Source organism: Oryx dammah, unplaced genomic scaffold (genome assembly GCF_014754425.2).
Source record: "Oryx dammah isolate SB20612 unplaced genomic scaffold, SCBI_Odam_1.1 HiC_scaffold_29, whole genome shotgun sequence".
NCBI classification, from domain to species: domain Eukaryota; kingdom Metazoa; phylum Chordata; class Mammalia; order Artiodactyla; family Bovidae; genus Oryx; species Oryx dammah.
Window position 1 is genome coordinate 73,545,843 of NW_024070213.1, and position 19,591 is coordinate 73,565,433.

At 38.7% G+C, this 19,591-nt stretch overlaps 1 protein-coding gene, 1 long non-coding RNA gene and 1 other non-coding gene across 4 annotated transcripts in view; 1 reads left to right on the forward strand and 2 right to left on the reverse strand.

Annotated features, from left to right (window-relative positions):
* The window catches only part of FRS2 (fibroblast growth factor receptor substrate 2), a 107,571-nt gene extending 97,094 nt beyond the window's left edge, over window positions 1–10,477 (forward strand). The window contains exons 5-9 of one of the 2 annotated variants that reach the window (XM_040233423.1): window positions 686–777; window positions 2,377–2,563; window positions 3,567–3,725; window positions 4,072–4,235; window positions 5,350–10,471. In XM_040233423.1, the coding sequence (XP_040089357.1) occupies window positions 712–777; window positions 2,377–2,563; window positions 3,567–3,725; window positions 4,072–4,235; window positions 5,350–6,300 (1,527 nt within the window). In that variant the 5' untranslated portion in view covers window positions 686–711 and the 3' untranslated portion in view covers window positions 6,301–10,471. Of the gene's footprint in view, window positions 1–647; window positions 778–2,376; window positions 2,564–3,566; window positions 3,726–4,071; window positions 4,236–5,349 lie in introns of those variants that run through there. The other variant, XM_040233422.1, reaches the window with a different exon arrangement.
* On the reverse strand, window positions 1,100–1,227 carry LOC120858966. The gene has a single exon (XR_005719992.1). It is a non-coding gene; the product is annotated as a small nucleolar RNA SNORA25 (small nucleolar RNA).
* Window positions 6,352–19,543, reverse strand: LOC120857734. The gene is made up of 4 exons (XR_005719724.1): window positions 19,355–19,543; window positions 16,925–17,016; window positions 14,799–15,054; window positions 6,352–13,170 (listed from the first exon to the last, which is right to left on the reverse strand). It is a non-coding gene; the product is annotated as an uncharacterized LOC120857734 (long non-coding RNA).
* Window positions 19,544–19,591: the final 48 nt, after the last annotated feature.

Sequence of the window (19,591 nt, forward strand, 5' to 3'; positions counted from 1 at the left end):
ATCCATTCTGATTCTTTCCCTTGTTTATAAGTGAAGTTTCCTTTGTTCAGTTGGAGTGTTCTTGAACACTTAATGTAACTATAACCACTTATCTCTTATCCTCTGTGGGAAAGGATTAGATAGACACATTTAGAGTTTTGCCAATATTCTCTGTGTTACTGTTTCAGTTGTCTTTCTCTCGTAATGAACTATTCCAGATTTGTTTTTGTGTCTTATTAACCAGTTTTGTCTGGAGGGATCCATAAAGAATATTACAGTGTATAGTATGAATCAAAATACTTGCCAAGCCAGAAGTCTGTCAGCTTTTTGGAAATTTATTAATGAAGATAGACATGAAATCCTAGTAAGCCATAAAGGGTTAATTCCATGAATGACTTAAGTATAATAGTGTTATGTATGAAACCTTAAATTGGTTTCTTTTAGGTAGTTTTAAAATAGGCAGGCTTTTGCAAACTAAATTTGAGGCTTCTGTGAAGTCTGCCTAACAAAATTATTCTTGTTGATGCTGAGTGAAATTCTCCAGCTAGTTGTGTGAAGTCTAGCTCTAGCCATTTACCTTCCTGGGCTTAATTTTCCTCATTAAAATAATACAGGACTAATGTTAGGTGATTTCTAGAGTCTTTTTCTGTTTTGTGATTTGTATATCTTATGTCTAATAATCTTGTGCAAATTATCTTTCATGTAGTGCTCACATGGTCTTCTGAAGAAGCCATGGGTAGCTGTTGTAGCTGTCCAGATAAAGACACTGTCCCAGATAACCATCGGAACAAGTTTAAGGTCAGTAAAAACTGGATGAGTTGTAGCTCTTGTTGCCTATCTGGATGCTCTTCTTTTACTTCACTTAACACATCTTCTTATTTCCTCACTGGTATCTTCAGACTCTCTTTATTTTCCTTTTTGTCCATTCTGCCTTTTCTTGTTTTAACCAACAAGGACAGCATTTTTTACTGACAGTATGAAATCCTCTTTTCCTTTGGTCTTCTATATCCAGTTAGAACCACACAATTCTGATAATACTCTCCCTTTTTTTCCCCTAACTTGGAAGACATTTACATTTATTACCTTCCTATATCATCAGTCATGGATATGAGTGGCTAAATCTTGTATCTCCATCAGGAAAACAACAGCACTATTGAGTGACTGTTACACACTCTGCAGAACTCAATCTTTGGTCACAGTGATAAGAGCCCCTGGATTTGGTCCCATCAGCCCTCTTTGAAATGACCTGATAATATTGTCTTTAAAACGCCATTTTATAGGTGCCTCTTCAATCCTGTCACTAGTTCCCAGTCATTGTTTAATGCCTGGATAATTTCATAACTGAACTCTACCTCCAGTCACCTCTGTGATCCATCCTGCAGTTGACATCAGATTTATCTTCCTCTTTCATTATTCTAAAACTTCAGTGGTGTTCTGTTACTTAGACACTAAGTGCTCCATTCCTTACTCATCCACAGCCATTAATGCCTCTCATATTCTGACCTCAGTCTGCTATAAATCAGCCTCTGGATCACATAAATCTTGGTGTAAATCACAGCCTTCTTGCTTCATAGCTTTGTGACCTTTGACAAGTTACACTGTCACCAAGTCTTTGTTCATTTGTATGCAACGGAGACAGTAGTATTACCTGCAGTTTAGGATTGGAATTAAATGACAAAATACAAGTAAAGCACTTTGCCCAACCCAGGAGTATAGTAAATTCTCCCTAAGTGTTATCTGTTCTTTAAAGTGTCTGGCCATTTTCTGAAACTCAGCAGTGCAAGGCCTTCCCTGACAAGAACTCAGTGCCAGTCCTGTCTTGATCTCTCTGAAATGTACCTTGTCTCTGCTGTAGCACTGTATCTTTAGGGTGTGCCCCCTAAGTCCTGACCCACCAACTCACCCTTTTTATTTCCTTCTTGCCTGAGAAATCCCATGGACAGAGGACCCTGGTGGGCTATTTATCCATGGGGCTGCAAAGAGTTAGACACAGCTTAGTGACAGAGCATGCATGCATGCAAAGTTATTTATACCCAAAACCCAGCTAAAGTCCCTTTTCTTCATATGTGAAGGCTTCTCTAACAACCCTTGGGTACAGTTCCTGCATTTTGCAGGGTCTATTGTACTCAGTTGTTACATTAGTTAAGCATTTAGAGTTCTGTGATATTGACTTTGTCTTTGTGTATCTTACCTCCTCAGTGGGAATGTGAGTTCTTTGGGGATATGAACCAGGTATTGCCCTGCTACATAATCCATGCCATACAAAAACATTGGTTGTTGAATGAAATAACAATAACTGAACCAATCAGCAATAGTACATTTTCCTGAAATTAGTGAAATATGTGCATGACTGTCGAGAGGAAGCATTAAGTTAGCACTAATTAAACTTTTTTTTAGGTCATTAATGTGGATGATGATGGAAATGAGTTAGGTTCTGGCATAATGGAACTTACAGACACAGAACTGATTTTATACACTCGCAAACGTGACTCGGTAAAATGGCACTACCTCTGCCTCCGACGCTATGGTTATGATTCAAATCTCTTTTCTTTTGAAAGTGGTCGAAGGTGTCAAACTGGACAAGGTAGGTAGAGCCTTTATTTTTTTTCTCCAAACATCATCATATTTGAATATCATTCTGTAATTCAATTATTTTATGTATGTTTAAATTAAACTGTTTTATGCTGAATGAAAAAAAATCCTCAAGTGGATTATTTAAAAAGGAGATATAGTACACTGTTCACTTATCAAGCATTTATTAAGCATGTTTTCTATGTCTAGAATTTTGGCTCATATTAACTTTAAGATTTGATAAGTAAATGAATTAGTCCCAGTAAATTGCTTCTGTCTTTACTGTTATAACACTTCTCTGGTGGCTTAGACAGTAAAGCGTCTGCTTACAATGTGGGAGACCCAGGTTCGATCCCTGGGTTGGGAAGATCCTCTGGAGAAGGAAATGGCAACCCACTTCAGTACTCCTGCTTGGAAAATCCCATGGATGGAGGAGCCTGACAGGCTAATCCATGGGGTTGCAAAAGAGTCTGACATGACTGAGTGACTTTCACTTTTACTGTTACAACTTGGGGAAAGAACTAAAACTTTGGAGTTAAGCAGAACATAGTTTTATTTTTTTGCCACTTACTTCTTAAAAGTCCTTGGACAAGTTGGGGAACCTCTTGCATCAAATTCCTTCTGTATCAGAGTGGAATGGTAATCCAATAATTAAACAAGGTAACAACTGTAATCCACAGAGCAAGCGTCTATCAAATGGTGGATTCCTGTGGTAATGACAGGTTAGACTCCCCCTGCTGTTAGAAAGCAGACTACAGCAAGTGTGCAAATCTTGTTTTTGCCTTCCTTATTTTGAGCCATCACCCATGGGCAAATGAAAATTATTCTGTGAACTTTCTTTTGGGCTTGTGTTTTGAAAGAGGGAATATAATCAACTTATCAGACATTTATTTGAAAGGCCTTTCTTGCTGTTGGTACACAGAATGCTTCCTTTATAATTTTGTTCTTTGACAGGTGCTCCATTGTCTTTTTTAGATGTCGTGACCGTGTTTTTTTCTTCTGGTATATATTTGTAGGAATCTTTGCCTTTAAGTGTGCTCGTGCGGAAGAATTATTTAATATGTTACAAGAGATTATGCAGAATAATAGTATAAATGTAGTGGAGGAACCCGTGGTTGAAAGGAATAACCATCAGACAGAATTGGAAGTCCCTAGGACACCTCGAACACCTACAAGTAAGTGTCCATTTCCCCTTCTTCTATTATAAGCTATAGACTATGGATATTTAATCTATACCATGTTAGAAATTACCATTGGCTAACATAAATATAGTGATTGTGAGTTTTGAAAAACTTAGCTATAATTATGAACATTTTAAATATGAAAACACAAAGTGTTTCATATTATTTTAAATGTGAGTGGAAAGTTAAAAGTGGAGGGAGGTTCTGTTTTGCTCTAGTTTCTTGTGTATCTTACCAGAAACACCTCCTTAAACCTCTTAGTTCTGATTGTATCCTCATTCATTTTTTTCACTGTGCCCTACCCCTACATCCTTTCTAAAACCAATAAACACAAACTCAGCTCCAGGGTTTGCTGCTCAGAACTTACCCAATGGATATCCCCGATATCCGTCGTTCGGAGATGCTTCATCCCATCCTTCCAGCAGACATCCTTCCGTGGGAAGTGCCCGCCTGCCCTCAGTAGGTGAAGAATCTACACATCCTTTGCTGGTGGCCGAGGAACAAGTAAGCATGTCCTGCTGTCCAGTGGTATTGTATGGGATTAGAGTATTTTCATGCTAACACTTGAATGTTTTAGTCAATTTGAATTTTAGTTGTCACTTTTGTATATGACCTTTGTAGTGAAGATTCAGAGGACAAAGCATATATTTGCTGACATACACCCAAATATGTATAGGTGTTGAGAGAAACTTAGCATTACAGTTAAGTTTGTGGGTCCACAGGAGAGGTGCATCTATAGATGAAGATGGACAAAACTAATGGTCAGTTCTTTTACAATAACCTCAAAGGAAAGCTTTTTATATTACAGTTTTTGTAAACACTGCACTACTAGCAGTAAGGCAGATTTTGTCAGTGTTTTTAACAGAGCAATTTAATATTCCCAACTAGTCTGTTTTCATTTTAGGAATGGTGTACCTGGTTGAACATTGTCTGTATTAATTAGCTGTACTTATCTTCTGTCAACAGTATGACTGTTTATCATTAAAGATATTTTCACTGTTTTAAAATACATTTCTTTGTATTTTTTACTTGTTAAATGAGTTCTTACTATAATTAAATATCCCTCTTTTAGAATTTTATTTTTTGTTTTTCAGATTTTATGTAAAGACTTCTATATTATCTCCCCCGAATACCATGAGCTTTTCTAAGTAGTGATAATTTCCTTCTAGGTGGAACCTATTTTATATCTATGTATCTTATAGAACTCTTATTAAATCTAATAAGGTTTCTCTCTTTATATAGTCAGATGATCTATAAATAATGATAAATTTCTCTCTTCCTTTTTAATACTTATTATTTCCTATTTCTAAATCAGGTTTTAATGCACTGATAGAATTTCTAGAACATCAAAGTAATAATCCGTGTTTGTTCCTGACTTTTTATAGAATGCTTATGTTTCACTATCACATCTATTTTAAAGTAGTTATTCTTTTATCAAGCGAGGAAGATATTTCCACATTTCTCCCACCTCCTCCCAACCTTTTTATTAGTAAAAAACAGGTGCAAAAGCTTTGAAGAATATACTTAGAAAGTTAATAAAATTAATTGACATAGGCAGATTTTTTGTTCTTTTTTCTTTTCTTTTAAACAAGCTACTTAGTTTCCTGTTTTGTTTTAGGTACATACCTATGTCAACACTACAGGTGTGCAAGAAGAACGGAAAAACCGCACAAGTGTGCATGGCCCATTGGAGGCAAGAGTTTCTAATGCTGAAAGCAACACACCGAAAGAAGAGTCAAGTAATATTGAGGACAGGGACCCTCAGATTCTTCTTGAACCCGAAGGAGTCAAATTTGTCTTAGGACCAACACCAGTTCAAAAGCAATTAATGGAAAAAGAGAAGCTGGAACAACTTGGTAGAGATCAAATCAGTGGAAGTGGTGCAAATAACACAGAATGGGACACTGGCTATGACAGTGATGAGCGAAGAGATGCGCCCTCTGTTAACAAACTGGTGTATGAAAATCTAAATGGCCTATCTCTCCCCAGTGCCTCGGGGTTCAGGAGAGGTCGTCTGCCATCCACCAGTACCTCAGATACCCAGAATATCAACAACTCAGCTCAGAGAAGAACTGCATTGCTAAACTACGAAAATCTACCATCTTTGCCTCCTGTTTGGGAAGCCCGCAAGCTAAGTAGGGATGAAGATGACAACTTAGGACCAAAGACCCCATCTCTGAATGGCTACCATAATAATCTAGATCCAATGCATAACTATGTAAATACAGAGAATGTAACAGTGCCGGCAAGTGCTCACAAAATAGAGTATTCAAGGCGTCGGGACTGCACGCCGACAGTCTTTAACTTTGATATCAGACGCCCAAGTTTAGAACACAGGCAGCTCAATTACATACAGGTTGACTTGGAAGGTGGCAGTGACTCTGACAACCCTCAGACTCCAAAAACGCCTACCACTCCCCTTCCACAGACCCCTACCAGGCGCACAGAGCTATATGCTGTGATAGACATCGAGAGAACTGCTGCTATGTCCAATTTGCAGAAAGCACTGCCGCGAGATGATGGTACATCTAGAAAAACGAGACACAATAGTACTGATCTGCCCATGTGAGCCCTGGAAAGCATTTACATTATTTGCACCTTTGTGAAGTTTTTTTAAAACAAAAATGAAGACACAAGTGCTTCATTTTTATTTCTGAACACTAACTCCTTTTGTAGACTGATAGAAAAATTTTTTTCTGAATATTTCATGTGCTTCTTTAAAGGGAATTAATGTAGAGCAGGTACTCATAAAAGAACACTAATTTCATTATATACTACTCATTACTGTACAGCAGCATTCCCATTTTCACAGTGCCTATTTAAAATGAGAGTTGAAGTGAATGACATGCTGGTCGACTTTTATCAAGATTCTGAACTCATGTATATCATTCATGTGTAAGTCATGGTTGGCATTTAAAACGGAGCCTCTTGATAACGTGCATTGCTAACAGATAACTGTAGCTTTGAAAGTACTATTTGTAGATTCACTATTCATGGTATGTGGCCTCCAGCATATAACATGAGGAATCATTTATTTTATTAATTGTAGGCTTTTTGACTTGAGCCAAAACATATGTAATGGAAATAGAAGTACCACACCTCCTATGTACCAGTCAGTTCCTTTGCCTTCAGCATTTCTAGAAAGTTCTACGTTCATGAACGTGGTGTGCCGTTGGTGTGTTGAAAGGCAAGAAAGAGATGAGATTTTGTTTCGTCATCTCTTGATGTCCTTTGAAGGGCATGTCCAAGTATCTTAATCAGAATTATAAATAGGCTCAAGAATCAGTCTCAGGTCACTTTATCCAAAAACATTTGAAAAATCTGAACCATGATCTCTTGAAAGTTTCTCTCCTACAGATTATTTACAGTAACATTGTTCTCTGGAGGCATTTGTGCCATTAGATACCATTTACCTTCAGTTTTTTTCTTTGGTGTTTGGGATGTCTAACTTTGTTGCTTCGTGTCTTTTTCAATTTAAAATGTTTGAGTTTGTATATAGTTTTGAAATTGGTATGTGTTCATTGTTCTTTAGTTTGCATTTTTGTCCATTTGTGGTTTTGAAGGTTCATTTGGAACTTAACTGTTATTCTATAACAGGGTTGCCCTTGTCCAGTATTTATTTATATGCTGTTTACTTTTCATGTTGATAAAAGCATTCTCTCAATTTTAAATTTCACTTGTGTCCATAGGTGATCTCTTAAGCAGCTGAGAAGAGAGAAAAAAAAAAAAAAAGGAAGTACTTTTAACATGCAAAGTTCCCTAAAGGTACTGTGTTTCCTCTGTGGGCACTCTCCCAGCACTTTAGCAGTGATTCCCTCAGTCACATGGCTGCAATTATACTTTGCCCACTGTATTGCTCCTCAGCTCTACTGTCCTTTCACTCATAGCTGATCTTGGATTATCCCTTGATTTTAATAGAGTGTTAAGATTATTGCCAGCATAGCAGGTACAGTGGAAGTCTTACAGCAGTGAGATTGTGTCATAATTTAGGATTGAAAATGAAGTTTATATAAACTGATTATAGAGTCCATATGTCTAGCTCTTGGAAAGTCAAGAATTGTCCAGTTTCCCAAATCCTAGAGAAATGAGAAGGTAGAGTGGAAAGAAGGTTGGATAATCTTGCAAAATATGTCATTATTTCCTCTAAACATGAGGAAGTTTCTGAGATTATGATCTGGATTTATCAGATGTAATTAAGGTTAATTTAGCATGAAAAAGTTTCAGTCATATAGCATCCAACCTGTCCCATAAATGACCTAATTATAGGACAGTGGGTGGATTAGCAAAATAATAGGGTGGGACCATTATAAAGAAAATAAATTATTAAAGGTGTCTTGATCATTTTCAGTGCCATTGGTTTATGTGCATAGCAGAATTTTTTTTTTCCTGTGAATTTGGTGCTTATTAAAGTGTTCACTGTTCTCTAAAAAGAGTACAGTGGTATAGGTGTGCAGCTTCCATTTTCATGTATTGTTCCATTTATGCTTTCTTCTGAGTAGATTGCTAATTGTGCCAAATTTATGTGATGATCTTTGTAATGCGGAATAAGAATTATGATGGAACCAGTGCATATGGTTTTCTTGGAAACAAGCAGTCAAGACAGAACGTTAACCTCCAAACGAAAGGGCTGACCTATTTACTTATTTTGGAGGTTGGGTACTTTTTTTTTCTTTCTTTCCCTCAGCCTTTTCATTTTTCCTTCCAGATTCTGATTACTTTTTATATTTTTTAAGCAACTATAATATAACCATTGCAGTTTATGCTTTAAATACTGTGTGCTTTAAAATTGAAAATGGGACCAGTTTGTCTGTTAAGAATTTGATTTTTAGGTACTATGAGTATTAGGGAAGATGTATACAACTGGTATTAATTTCTAGATATCTCTGGAAATCCCCTGTGTCCCTATTTAATAAAAAGTAATGTAGAACACTACTTGTCCTTTGCTGTAGTCTAGTAATGGGCATTAAGCTCTGTCCTGGAAGAATGTACCAATTACTCGGTACATTTTAGAATGAGATATTTTATTGGGATATAATTGTGGCCATATGTTTCAGACTTTCTGAGACAGACCTAGTTTTAGATACTCTGTTCTGTTGATAGATCATGTGATCCCACTTTCTGGCTTTGGAAATATAATCATTGATCATGTGTTTTCTCCCTAATGGAATCCTCTTTTATCTGTATGGATCATAGCAGCTTTTATCCCAGACCAGGGTTGGAAACTGATATGGGTATTACATGTGTTTTTTTCTCAGTGTATTTTATTTCCCAGGTTCATCTTCCTTTAAAAATGAAAATATGGTGCCTTCCCTCCCTCCAGGAAGATTGGCAAATAGTTCCTTTTATTTACTGCTGCTGTGGAGTGATGAGACATGCACTTTACTTTTGAAGACTCAGCAAAAAGCTTTTCACTTCTCAGTATATCCAGAATAGATCACATTTGGGACTTAAGAAAATTTGCCAAGCAATCTTTGTTTTTATAGATATTAATGTTGACCCCACAGTTCAATAAGTCAAGCTAGTGTTTATCACACCCCCTCCCAAAATATCTGTGGCACAACATATAAAAATGTACCTCAATAATGTTCTATTAAAAATGGGACAGGGGCCTTATGTGTTCATAATTTCCCAATAATGTGCCACCATATTTTTGCCTCAAGGTGAAGGTTTTAGCAGGCTAAAAAAGACACCCCATTTCCCCCTGTGCTGTTCCTGACCCACAATGTCCGAGTGTGTGTGCAGTGTGCAGTGTATGTGTGTGAATATGTATGTGTATGCACAGATACATATAGATGTGTATGTCTCCTTGAAACAGACATACCATCAGAGACAACATTCAGAAGTAACTAATGTATTGGCATCTTTTTCTTATCTCTGATATGTGAGGTATATGGTACTAAATTACCTTTTCCCTGATGTTTGCCAAATTTGAATAAAGGCATTGGTACGAAATCACAGAATGTATAGAAAATGTTTTTGGCTTGAAAAACTAACAAATATTTTATGACATACCATAATATACTCTGCCCAAACCATCACCCTGTCTTTGCTTTTCTTTGCATCCCTCTTCCCCATCCCTACTTCCTCGTTTTTTTGGTATAAAAATTCTTTTGTAGCATCATTACAATTGCAATTCTATGACAATTGGATAATAATAGCATGGAAACGGACTGGTATTAATAGTACAGTAGTCACCAGTGTGCCACATTTGCATTAGTAAATGCAAAATATACATTTTATAAAGGACAAATTTTGTGTTATGTTTTTATTTTCATTACATTGTATAATATTGTAAGATTATTGTATGTCCTAATTTGCATTATAAATGTTTTTTTCCTACGTAAAGGCATAAATATAGCAACTTTGTATAAAGGTAGCTTATTAGATTTTTGATTTTGTATTTTATAAAAAAATTGTCTAACAGTGGGACTACCATTGCCAAATTGTACATGAAATATGAATTTTACCCCTTATGGTTAATTTCATTTCTAAACATTCCATATTTCTCTAATAAGACATAAGTGATACTGTACTATGCATAAATGGTATTTTAATGCTGTTTCATATCAGCATTTTAAATTTTGGTTTGCATTTTTAATATTGGCAAAATTTACCACTGTTGATTAAACCTTGTTGTATATGTAACAACATCTTTTGCCCTCCCCACCCTTGTTCTCTATTTCTCCCTGTCAGTGCCAACTTCATACATTTTGTAGCATGGCAATAAAATATAACTTTTACACTGAGGCCAAGTGTGGCTTTTTGGAGGATATGGAGATGGGAGGACTGCCCTCTAGTTATGCTTTGCATATGACTTTCTGCCACATAAACCATGTTTCCAGGCATGAGGAAATTATCTCGTATATGATGTGAACATGCTTTTAAAGACAAGTGTGAATGTTGCTTTTAAGCTTAATTTTTGTCCTTAACTAATTTTTTACCTTTGGGAAAGTCAGAGTTCTGGAAGTACAATCAAACCTTTATTAAAGAATGAGCTAATAACTGAATTTAGTTCAACAAGGGCTAAGCAACACATTTTTAAAATCCTTATTTATTGTAGAGTATTAGTATACTATCCTAAAAATTATATGTAAAATATGGTTTCACCTTAGATGATTTAGGATCTTGCAATGCCTTACTGTTGTCATTCTGGCATAAATTCCCATGACGAGGTACTCAAGTTGATAACTGGAAGCTGAGCTTGACTATACAACTAACATTAAGCATTCATGAAAAACTGCTTTGTTTAATAAAATCTGATCAGAGTTCTCCTATTGCCGAAAGTAGACTGCAATAAAACCCCAATAAAAGTTTGGTTGGATACCTGTTTAAAGTTTCACTGTATTTATACTTCACACGTTTCTTGAGACTTTATGATAAGAGGTTTTATTTCTTAGTCTCATATCACCACCTCCATTTTCAAAGTGAACATACAATGGGTCAAGGATTATGTTTCAAAGTGAAATGAAATTTTGAGTATTTGCCAGACTCTCAAGAACTTTTATCTTCTTGGTCATTCAAACTAGTAGTTCTTAGGCCGGGATTCCAAACCTGTTGTCACCTAGTGGCACTGCAAAGCCTATTTGGGTACAACTCAAGATGTAGATCATTTAAATAATAAAGGGAATAGGCAGGTCCACAAATGATCAGGTGCTTACTATGTACCAGACACTATGGAGCACATAGATGGGTTTAAGATGTGACAGAGACCACATCTTACTTAGGTATCTTGGGTATTCTCAGAAATTAAAAACTTTTTTGGATTATTTCTGTATTTTTCCTTTGAGTTCCTTTGAAGATAATAACTGTTCACATGTTCTTGTTTAATGAATAAGCACAAACTAGGCCCTCTCTTAGTAATGAAGATAGTTATTTCTTGTTCTCAAAAGAATCTATAGTTTAGAACAGCCCTTCTAACTGGGGGCAGTGCCCTTCCTCTCCCCAGAGAAATAAACCCTAAGATATAAATTATATATAAAGGACTACAATCTCTGATACCTCTAGAATAATACTAGCTATATACCTTAGGAGAATTGAAAAAAAAATTATTCCAATTCTTAATTTGTGATAAAGGCATGTACAAAGGAAAGGCATCTAACTCAGCCTGAGAATGAAGGTTTTTAAGAAAATTTTGAAGAAGGTAATCTCTGAGGTGTTTGATGAGAGTTTTTACAGATTAGGGCAGGGTGGAGAGGATATCTTGTGTGTGTTTTAGTCGTCAGTTGTGTCCGACTCTTTGCGACCCCATGGACTGCACAGCCCACCAGGCTCTTCTGTTCATGGGATTCTCCAGGCAAGGATACTGAAGTGGGTTGTCATTTCCTTCTCCGAGGATATCTTAGGGAGAAGAAACACCCAGTGCAAAGGCATGGAAGTATAGAAAGATCACAGTGTTCAGTGATGGCAAAGATTCCATTTGCTTGGAGCATAGAGTGCAAAGGCAAGTTTGTGCGCATAGAGAAGGGAGAAATTAGAGAATCCCGTAGATTTAGAATGCAAGAGTTTTTGTTTTATTCTAAGTCAGGTGAGAGAATTTGAAGGATTTTAAACATTGGAGAAACAACATTTTATAAAAAGGACTCTGACATCAACATGGAGGATACAGTAGAGGACATGACATTTTAATAATGGAGGGAGACTAAAATGGAGGTAAAACTGGATAAATGCTTTTTCAAAGGTATTTTTAAAGGAGTTTTGAGGTTATCTGCTGCTGTGCAACAAGCCACCTTAAAACTGAGTGGCTTAAAGCCACAAATCATGTTATTCAAACATTGCTATAGATCAGAGTAGGCAGGCATATGGAACTCACCCCAAATTACAAAACTAATATATGGAAGGGTTGAAACCCAAACCTATGCATCCTGGTTCCTGAAACTTGAGTGTTCAGCCCCTGAAGGTACAAGGGTGACACCAAATAACACAGTAAAGGAGGAAGTAAAAAAAAAACACGTGCAATGGAGAAAGGACAAATTGCTGGGAGTCCCCATGTAGGGGGCTGCTTCTGGCTGTCTCTGGCCTCCACTCCACAGGTGGCAAAGCCTGCCTCCTAGTCCCCATCCTAAAGCCCCTGACTAAGTTTCTCCTCCCCAGCATCCCCTCTAGAGACCAGCAGGGAAGGATCCCTGGGTTCTCCATCACCCATAGTCTGAGGCTTGCCTGCCAGAAGGCATAACAATCTGTATTTCCACATACGTGATTTTGCCCATAATAAAAACAGCTGTTTTCAATATTGTGCAGGTATCTTACCTTCTTGTATTGTAATTCTCATTCCAGTGTGTGATTTGAAATATTCTGGTTGAGGTGCATTTCCTGAAAGAAAAGCAAACTTTTCCAGAAAGAACACAAAACTCTTGGTCGATTTAAAATAATTTGTCCAATCTGAACATCCCTTTTCATGATGGACCTTGGAAAGTGTAAACTGGGGTCAGCAGCCTTTTTTCTGTAAAACAGTAGATAGTAAATGTTTTAGGCTTTATGGGCTACATATTTGTCACGACTGCTCTTTCCATTGTATAACTGTTTTGTGTTGTTCAGTATAAAAATGAATTTGCTTGTGTTACAACCAAGCTTTATGGACATCAAAATATAAATTTCATATAATTTTAATGCATCACAACAGTTTTTATGTTTCTAATCATTTAAAAAGGTAAATACCACTCAACTCTCTGGTCATATAAAATCAGGTGGCAGGTTGGATCTGGCTCCCAATGGTTTCTCAATCCCTGGGGTAAACTAACTCTCTTAGCATGCATCTCAAAGGTACAAAAGATTAAAAATTGAAAGCAGCTATCAATGTTAACAATTACCAAAATATAAGAACTTGATAAGAGATCAGCCAAAGGGAGAAAAAGGTATCAGATGCAAAGCTAAACATTATTTTTAAGCACAAAAATTGTGTTTTAAATGTCCTAGGGGGTCAGCTTAGAGAGAGTATAAAATTATTCTTAATAAATGGGAATATTTGGGATTGATTTTGCTCTCTACCAAGCCATTATGTAAAAGGATATTAGTCATCTCTACAGCTGTGTGTTGTGTGGAGGGGGGAATGAGTGAAAGGCAAAACCTCCTGAAAGTGAGCAAGCAGGACAAAATAAATGTCTCCATCAGAGTTCACAAGACCTCGTCCTGGACCGTCCAAATAAAAACAGCATTTGGACTTCCATGGTGATCCAGTGGTTAATCTGCCTGCCAATGCTGGGGACATGAGTTCGATTCCTAGTCCAGGAACATTTCACGTGCTGGGGAGCAACTACTACTGAGCCAATGAGTTCTATAGTCCATGCTCTGCAACAAGAGGAGCCATGGAAATGAGAAGCCTGTGCATGCAACTCCTTGCACACAACAGTGAAGACCCAGTGTGGCCAAAACTAATTAATTTAAAAAAACAGCATTTTATAATTTAATGAAATGTAGGTCATCTTACTCAATAATGTTTAAAATAGCAATAAAATATTATTTAGAAAGATGATGGTAAATTTTTTAAAAAGCTTAAAAGGTTGAAAGTGGTTGCTTCTGGGGAGAGGAATCAATGCTGATGGTGAATTACGTTTTCCATTATTAGTTACAGAGCCTAAGCTTGCTCTGCTTGCAGGCCAGTGAATCTGGTAATGAGGCTGTTGGGGCAAGGAATAATGACTTTTAATTGGAAAGCTAGCAAACCAAGAAGGAGACAGACTTGTGTCTCAAAAAACCATCTTCCCTGAGTCCAAATTCAGGCTTTTTTTGATACAGAGGAAGGGGAGGGGATGGTGTGTCCCGTGATGCCAGTGGCAGAGCAAGACCACCACTACCAGTTGCTCTAACAGCCCAGCACCTGCCCTGCCCCATTACAATTCCCTACTGCCAATGTCCATTCCATAATCTTGTGGGGCAAAGAGGGCAATGATCTTTCTTGCTGCTTCCTACCAAATGGGGGAGATGGGGTGGTTGTGAAATGGAATTGATGAGTTTCAGGTTGGGAATATTTCTTAAAATTTTTAGTAAGAGATACAGTTCTTTTTCTGAAACTACAATTATTTGAATCTGATGAGATGCCTTCTATAATGAAATTTTAATCTCAGTACTTACCCTTTTTGAAGAGCAACTTTAAATCTTCTAAGTGTTCACAAACCCACTGCTCTCAAGGTCTTGTAGGAGTTGGGTCATTTTCTAATGACAGTGGGGCTGCTTTAACCTGAGTGTGATGAGTTCACAGCTTTACTGCAGCTAACTTGACAGATGAGTGCCTGGTAGGTAAGATCACTTATGGTCCTGTCCACTTCGCCATCAGCTGGTATTCAGGCCCCTGTACTCTCCAGGTTTTAAGGAGGACTCGGTCTCCAGCCTGGAAAGGATGTAAGGCTATCGCAGCTGGATAGGCAGACCTGCTGGAAGCAAACTCATAAACAGTAGTAGTACAGTGCCCAGAGTTTTAACATAATTGGCAACTGCTAGATCTTTCAGAGCATTTATAGATTCTCATGCCTGGGCAGACACCTGAAATGGCCTACTATACAATATTTCAAAGGGGCTTAATTTAAGCCTGCTTCTGGGAGTCGTTCTGAAAAAGCCCGTCCTGAAAAAGTATCCACAGATACTAGCAGGTATTTCCTACAGTTTGAGGCACTTGAGTTTGCCAGATCTCAGTGGGGCAGGTTCCTCTGTGTTGGGTTCCCATCTGGGGAGGTCTGACAGCAGTCTTTGGGTTATTTTTAGCACAAATCATGCAATTTTGAGTGATTACTGGATGGTCCTTTGTAGGTTATGCCTCATTATGTATTTTTGATTTTTGAATCCATTGTAAGGAGGCATCTCTCCCATAATGCTTATTATTATGAATGCGCTGCAGCACAGTATCCAAGAGGGCCTCAGGCGTCAAAATAATTCCTTGTGCATGACACTTCCAGCCAGATAAGGTATGATCAAGAGTGAACCCCTGGTCTTTGGCCCTCTCTTGTCCTTTTCTGAATACACTGGTTGGTATTTTGACAAATCAATCTGTGGGAGAAGTGATGCTATCATGGCAATGGATGGAGGGATATTCCCCAGAGTTTGAATGAACACCCTGAGATTTCTGCTTTGTCTCTCATGGACATACAATTTGAAAGGTTTCTTTAACTCTGGTAGTCCCAAACCCAGGGCTGAGACATGCTTTGTTTTCATTGTTTCAAAGGCTTTTCAGCACTGTGTAATCCAAGTAGGGGCTCAAAATCCTGTCCCTTTAAAGTCTCATAGAAGGGTTTTACTACGAGTCCATAGTTAGGTATCCAAATCTGACAGACTCCTGCCATTCCCAGAAATGTTCTCAGCTGTCTGTGAGTCTTGCCCTGCAATTGCCTATTTTCTATCAGGTAAAAGACTTCACTGTCCTTGGGAAAGGACAAAACCTAGGTATGTGAATTGTTACTTACATACTTGGGCCTTTTTCTGGGAAAACATATCCATAATTCCAGATAATTCAGGGTTCTTACGGTATTTTGTAGACAACTTATATGCAGGGCTTGCTATGAGCAAATCATCCACATATTGGAGTAAGAGTCCTTCATCCAATATGAAGTTTCTAAGGTCCCCAGCTAGCATTTTTCCAAACAAGGCAGGAGATATCTTAAATCTATAAGGTAGGACTGTCCAACAATACTGTTGGACTACTTGTGTTTTTGGGTCCTGCCCTGAGTTCTAGGTCAAAAGCAAACAGCTGCTGTGATTCTCCTGCAATAGGATTGCAAAACAAAAAAGCATGTTACAAGTCCAAAACAGAACCAGCTGTATTCTGGAATTGTTGTAAGCAGGGTGTATAGGTTAGGTACTACAGGGTGCAAATCTTGGACTATTTCATTAACAGCCCTCAAGTCTTGGACAAAGCAATACTTTACTCAATTTGGCTTTTTGACCAGGAGGATAGGTATGTTATCCAGGAACCTGGAAGTTTTAATCAGTCCTGTTTTCAAAAACTTTTTGAGAACTGGCTGAATTCCCTTTTGGGCCACTTGTCTCAGAGGGTATTGTTTTAGATTAGGTATCCCAGAGTCCCTTTTTACCAGGACTTGTACTGGCCGTGGACTTGAATTGGCCATGTGTGTTTTGGTCTTCCCTGGGGTGCCATCAGCCCACAACTTCTTTTATTGTTTTCCTGCTTATTAGCCTGGTGCAATCTTCTCCCCAGTGTCCTTCCTCCTTACAGTAAGTGCACTGTTTCTTCCCTGATGGTGGCTCACCTCTCTTTGGGTTACTGGCCTTCCAGGAATCCAATGCTGCTGTCAAAAAAGTAGTGTTCCATCCTGCATTCTCTTGCTTCTGCTGTTGTGCCCTGTTGTTGAACACTTTAAAAGCAACATCTACCAATTAAGAAGGGTTCATTCCAAATGTACCATCTAATTTCAGTAGTTTTCTTCTTATATCTGGGGCGCTTTGCCCAACAAATGTCATATCCACCATTCTCTTATTTCTGGGGCCCTCAGGTTCTGCCTCAGTGAGTGTTTATAAGCTTGATAAATTCTTTCTAAAAAACATGGATGGATCCTCACTGGATTTTTGGTGTATCTCCTGAATTTTGTTTGAGCTCCTTTGCCTAGGTATTCCCTTTCAAAGACCCGCTAAGTTACACTTCCTACAATGCTCCAGGTGTGGTGGCATATCTCCATTATTAGGATCCTAGTCAGGCTCAGCAATAGGAGCTGCCAGATTTGCTTCTGCAGTTACATCCAGGAATCTGTTAGATGATGCTGGTGTGCTTCCTCCCTAGTGTCAATGATCATCCATCCTCCTCTCATCCCCAGAAAGCATCTTATTCAGAAGTGTAAATATATGCCCAAGAGGGATGGTGAGTGGCAAAGACAGAAGGGAAAAGTTCAGTCACATGGTGGTGGGGCAGCTTTTGGTAAGTAGGGTTATGGTTTTTCCAATTAAACAAATCTGAAGTTGAGACTGGATTGTGCATCCATAGAAACCCAACTGGTTGGTCATTTGCATTAAGGCCTCGTACAGGATGTCAGCACAAGAGAAACTGCCCTGCTCCAAAAGTGACTCCCTGTAAGGTCTTAGACCAAACCACGGTCGGTCCTGTGTCCCAGAGCTTAAGGTAGAAACTTCTAATTGATCCCCACAAGCAGGGGAAACAGGAGCAGGTGAATATGCTGGTGACATGGGCTGTGTTGGTATAGCCTGCTTGGCCAGTGGGAGAGATGGGTTGGCTGGAGGGGGTTTTAAGTTTTGAAATAACATATTCTCACTTTCATTTTCTCTCTTATAGGAGAGGTTTTCACTTGGTTTTCCTTTTAGACTGCTGTACAATAAAGCAGCAGCCATCTGACGCCTTGTCCTCCTGATTCAAAAGCATAAATGCTTCTACATATGGAATCTCTTCATTTTTACCTGCTCTTTCACAAAAGAACTCTAATGGCAAGATCTTATAATAATTAAGTGAGCCATTCAAGGGCCATCGCTTACCTGATCCTAACGTATAATGGGACCACACACTACTACAATAGAATATCATCTCTTTCTTAGTTACAGACCCACAGCTATATTTCATACATTTATTTAAGATATGCCCCAAATGGATTTCCTGAGGGACAGAGTATTTCCCATGTTTATAAGTTCAAGAACAACAAAGCAAAAAAGCACAAGCAAATTTCAATACCAAAAGTACAAACGGATTCCATCATGAATGAATGCAAACAAACTGGTTCACAAATCTATCAGTCCAACAACAATCCTCCTCTGCAACAGGGCACCTCAATCACATGCAAAACAAAACGGCTTTTCCCTTAAGGGAAAAGCCCAAATTGAAAGTAGGGAATGTTCCCAGTTTTATACTGGAGAGCAACTTACAACTTACTATATGGAGCTTGCGTGTGCTCAGTTGCTCAGTCGTGTCCGACTCTTTGCGACCCCATGGACTGTAGCCTGCCAGGCGCCTCTGTCCATGGGATTTTCCAGGCAAGAATACTGAAGTGGGATGCCATTTCCTTTTCCAGGATAGCTTCTTGACCCAGGGATCGAACCCGCGACTCTTAGGTCTACAGTCATTAGCAGGTGGGTTCTTTACCACTAGTGCCACCTGAGAAGCCCTTTCCCAAATGTGGATTCTTTCCTCCAACTGCCAAGCTCAGGGACAGCTGGCAATCTTCAGGGAATTTTGAAGGCAAAATCCTCAGGAAGAGTGGTTCAGGAAGCTGCTAGGGCCTAACCTAAAAATTCCCAAACTGGAGCCAGCTGGCCACAACAAACAAGGTTCCTGGCTGGCATTGCCAAAATTTACCAGCCCAGGTTTACTCTGTTTGCTGCTGCTGCTGCTGAGTCGCTTCAGTCGTGTCCGACTCTGTGCGACCCCATAGACGGCAGCCCACCAGGCTCCCCCGTCCTGGGATTCTCCAGGCAAGAACACTGGAGTGGCTGTTTGTTCCACAACAGGCCAATAAATCAGGAGATGAGTTGTTCAGGCAAAGAATGACTTTAATTGGGAAGCTAGCAGACCAAGAAGATGACAGACTAATATCTCAAAAGACCATCTTCCCTCAGTCCTAGTTCAGGCTCCATTTATACAGAGGATAAGGGGAGAGAGAGAGACCTATGATAACAGCCACATTCCTGTCCGACCCCTATTACATTAGTATATATCGCTTTAAATTCTGTATATGCAGTACCTTAAAGCAACATTTATTTAAAGGTTAAATTTAGGAGAAAACTTGCGAGAAAAAACTCCGTTGCTATGGCAACCCCCACAGCGCAACTTCTTTTCCATCTTTACGGGTTCTACTCTTAAACCTCTGGGCCGCAGGCAAGATGTCCAGCCCTCCCCTTCCTGTTTTCTAGTAGGTGCCAACGCAGAAAGCAAGGCCCCAGTCAAGGCCCCGCCTCTCCAGTGTGACGGGCAGTCTTTC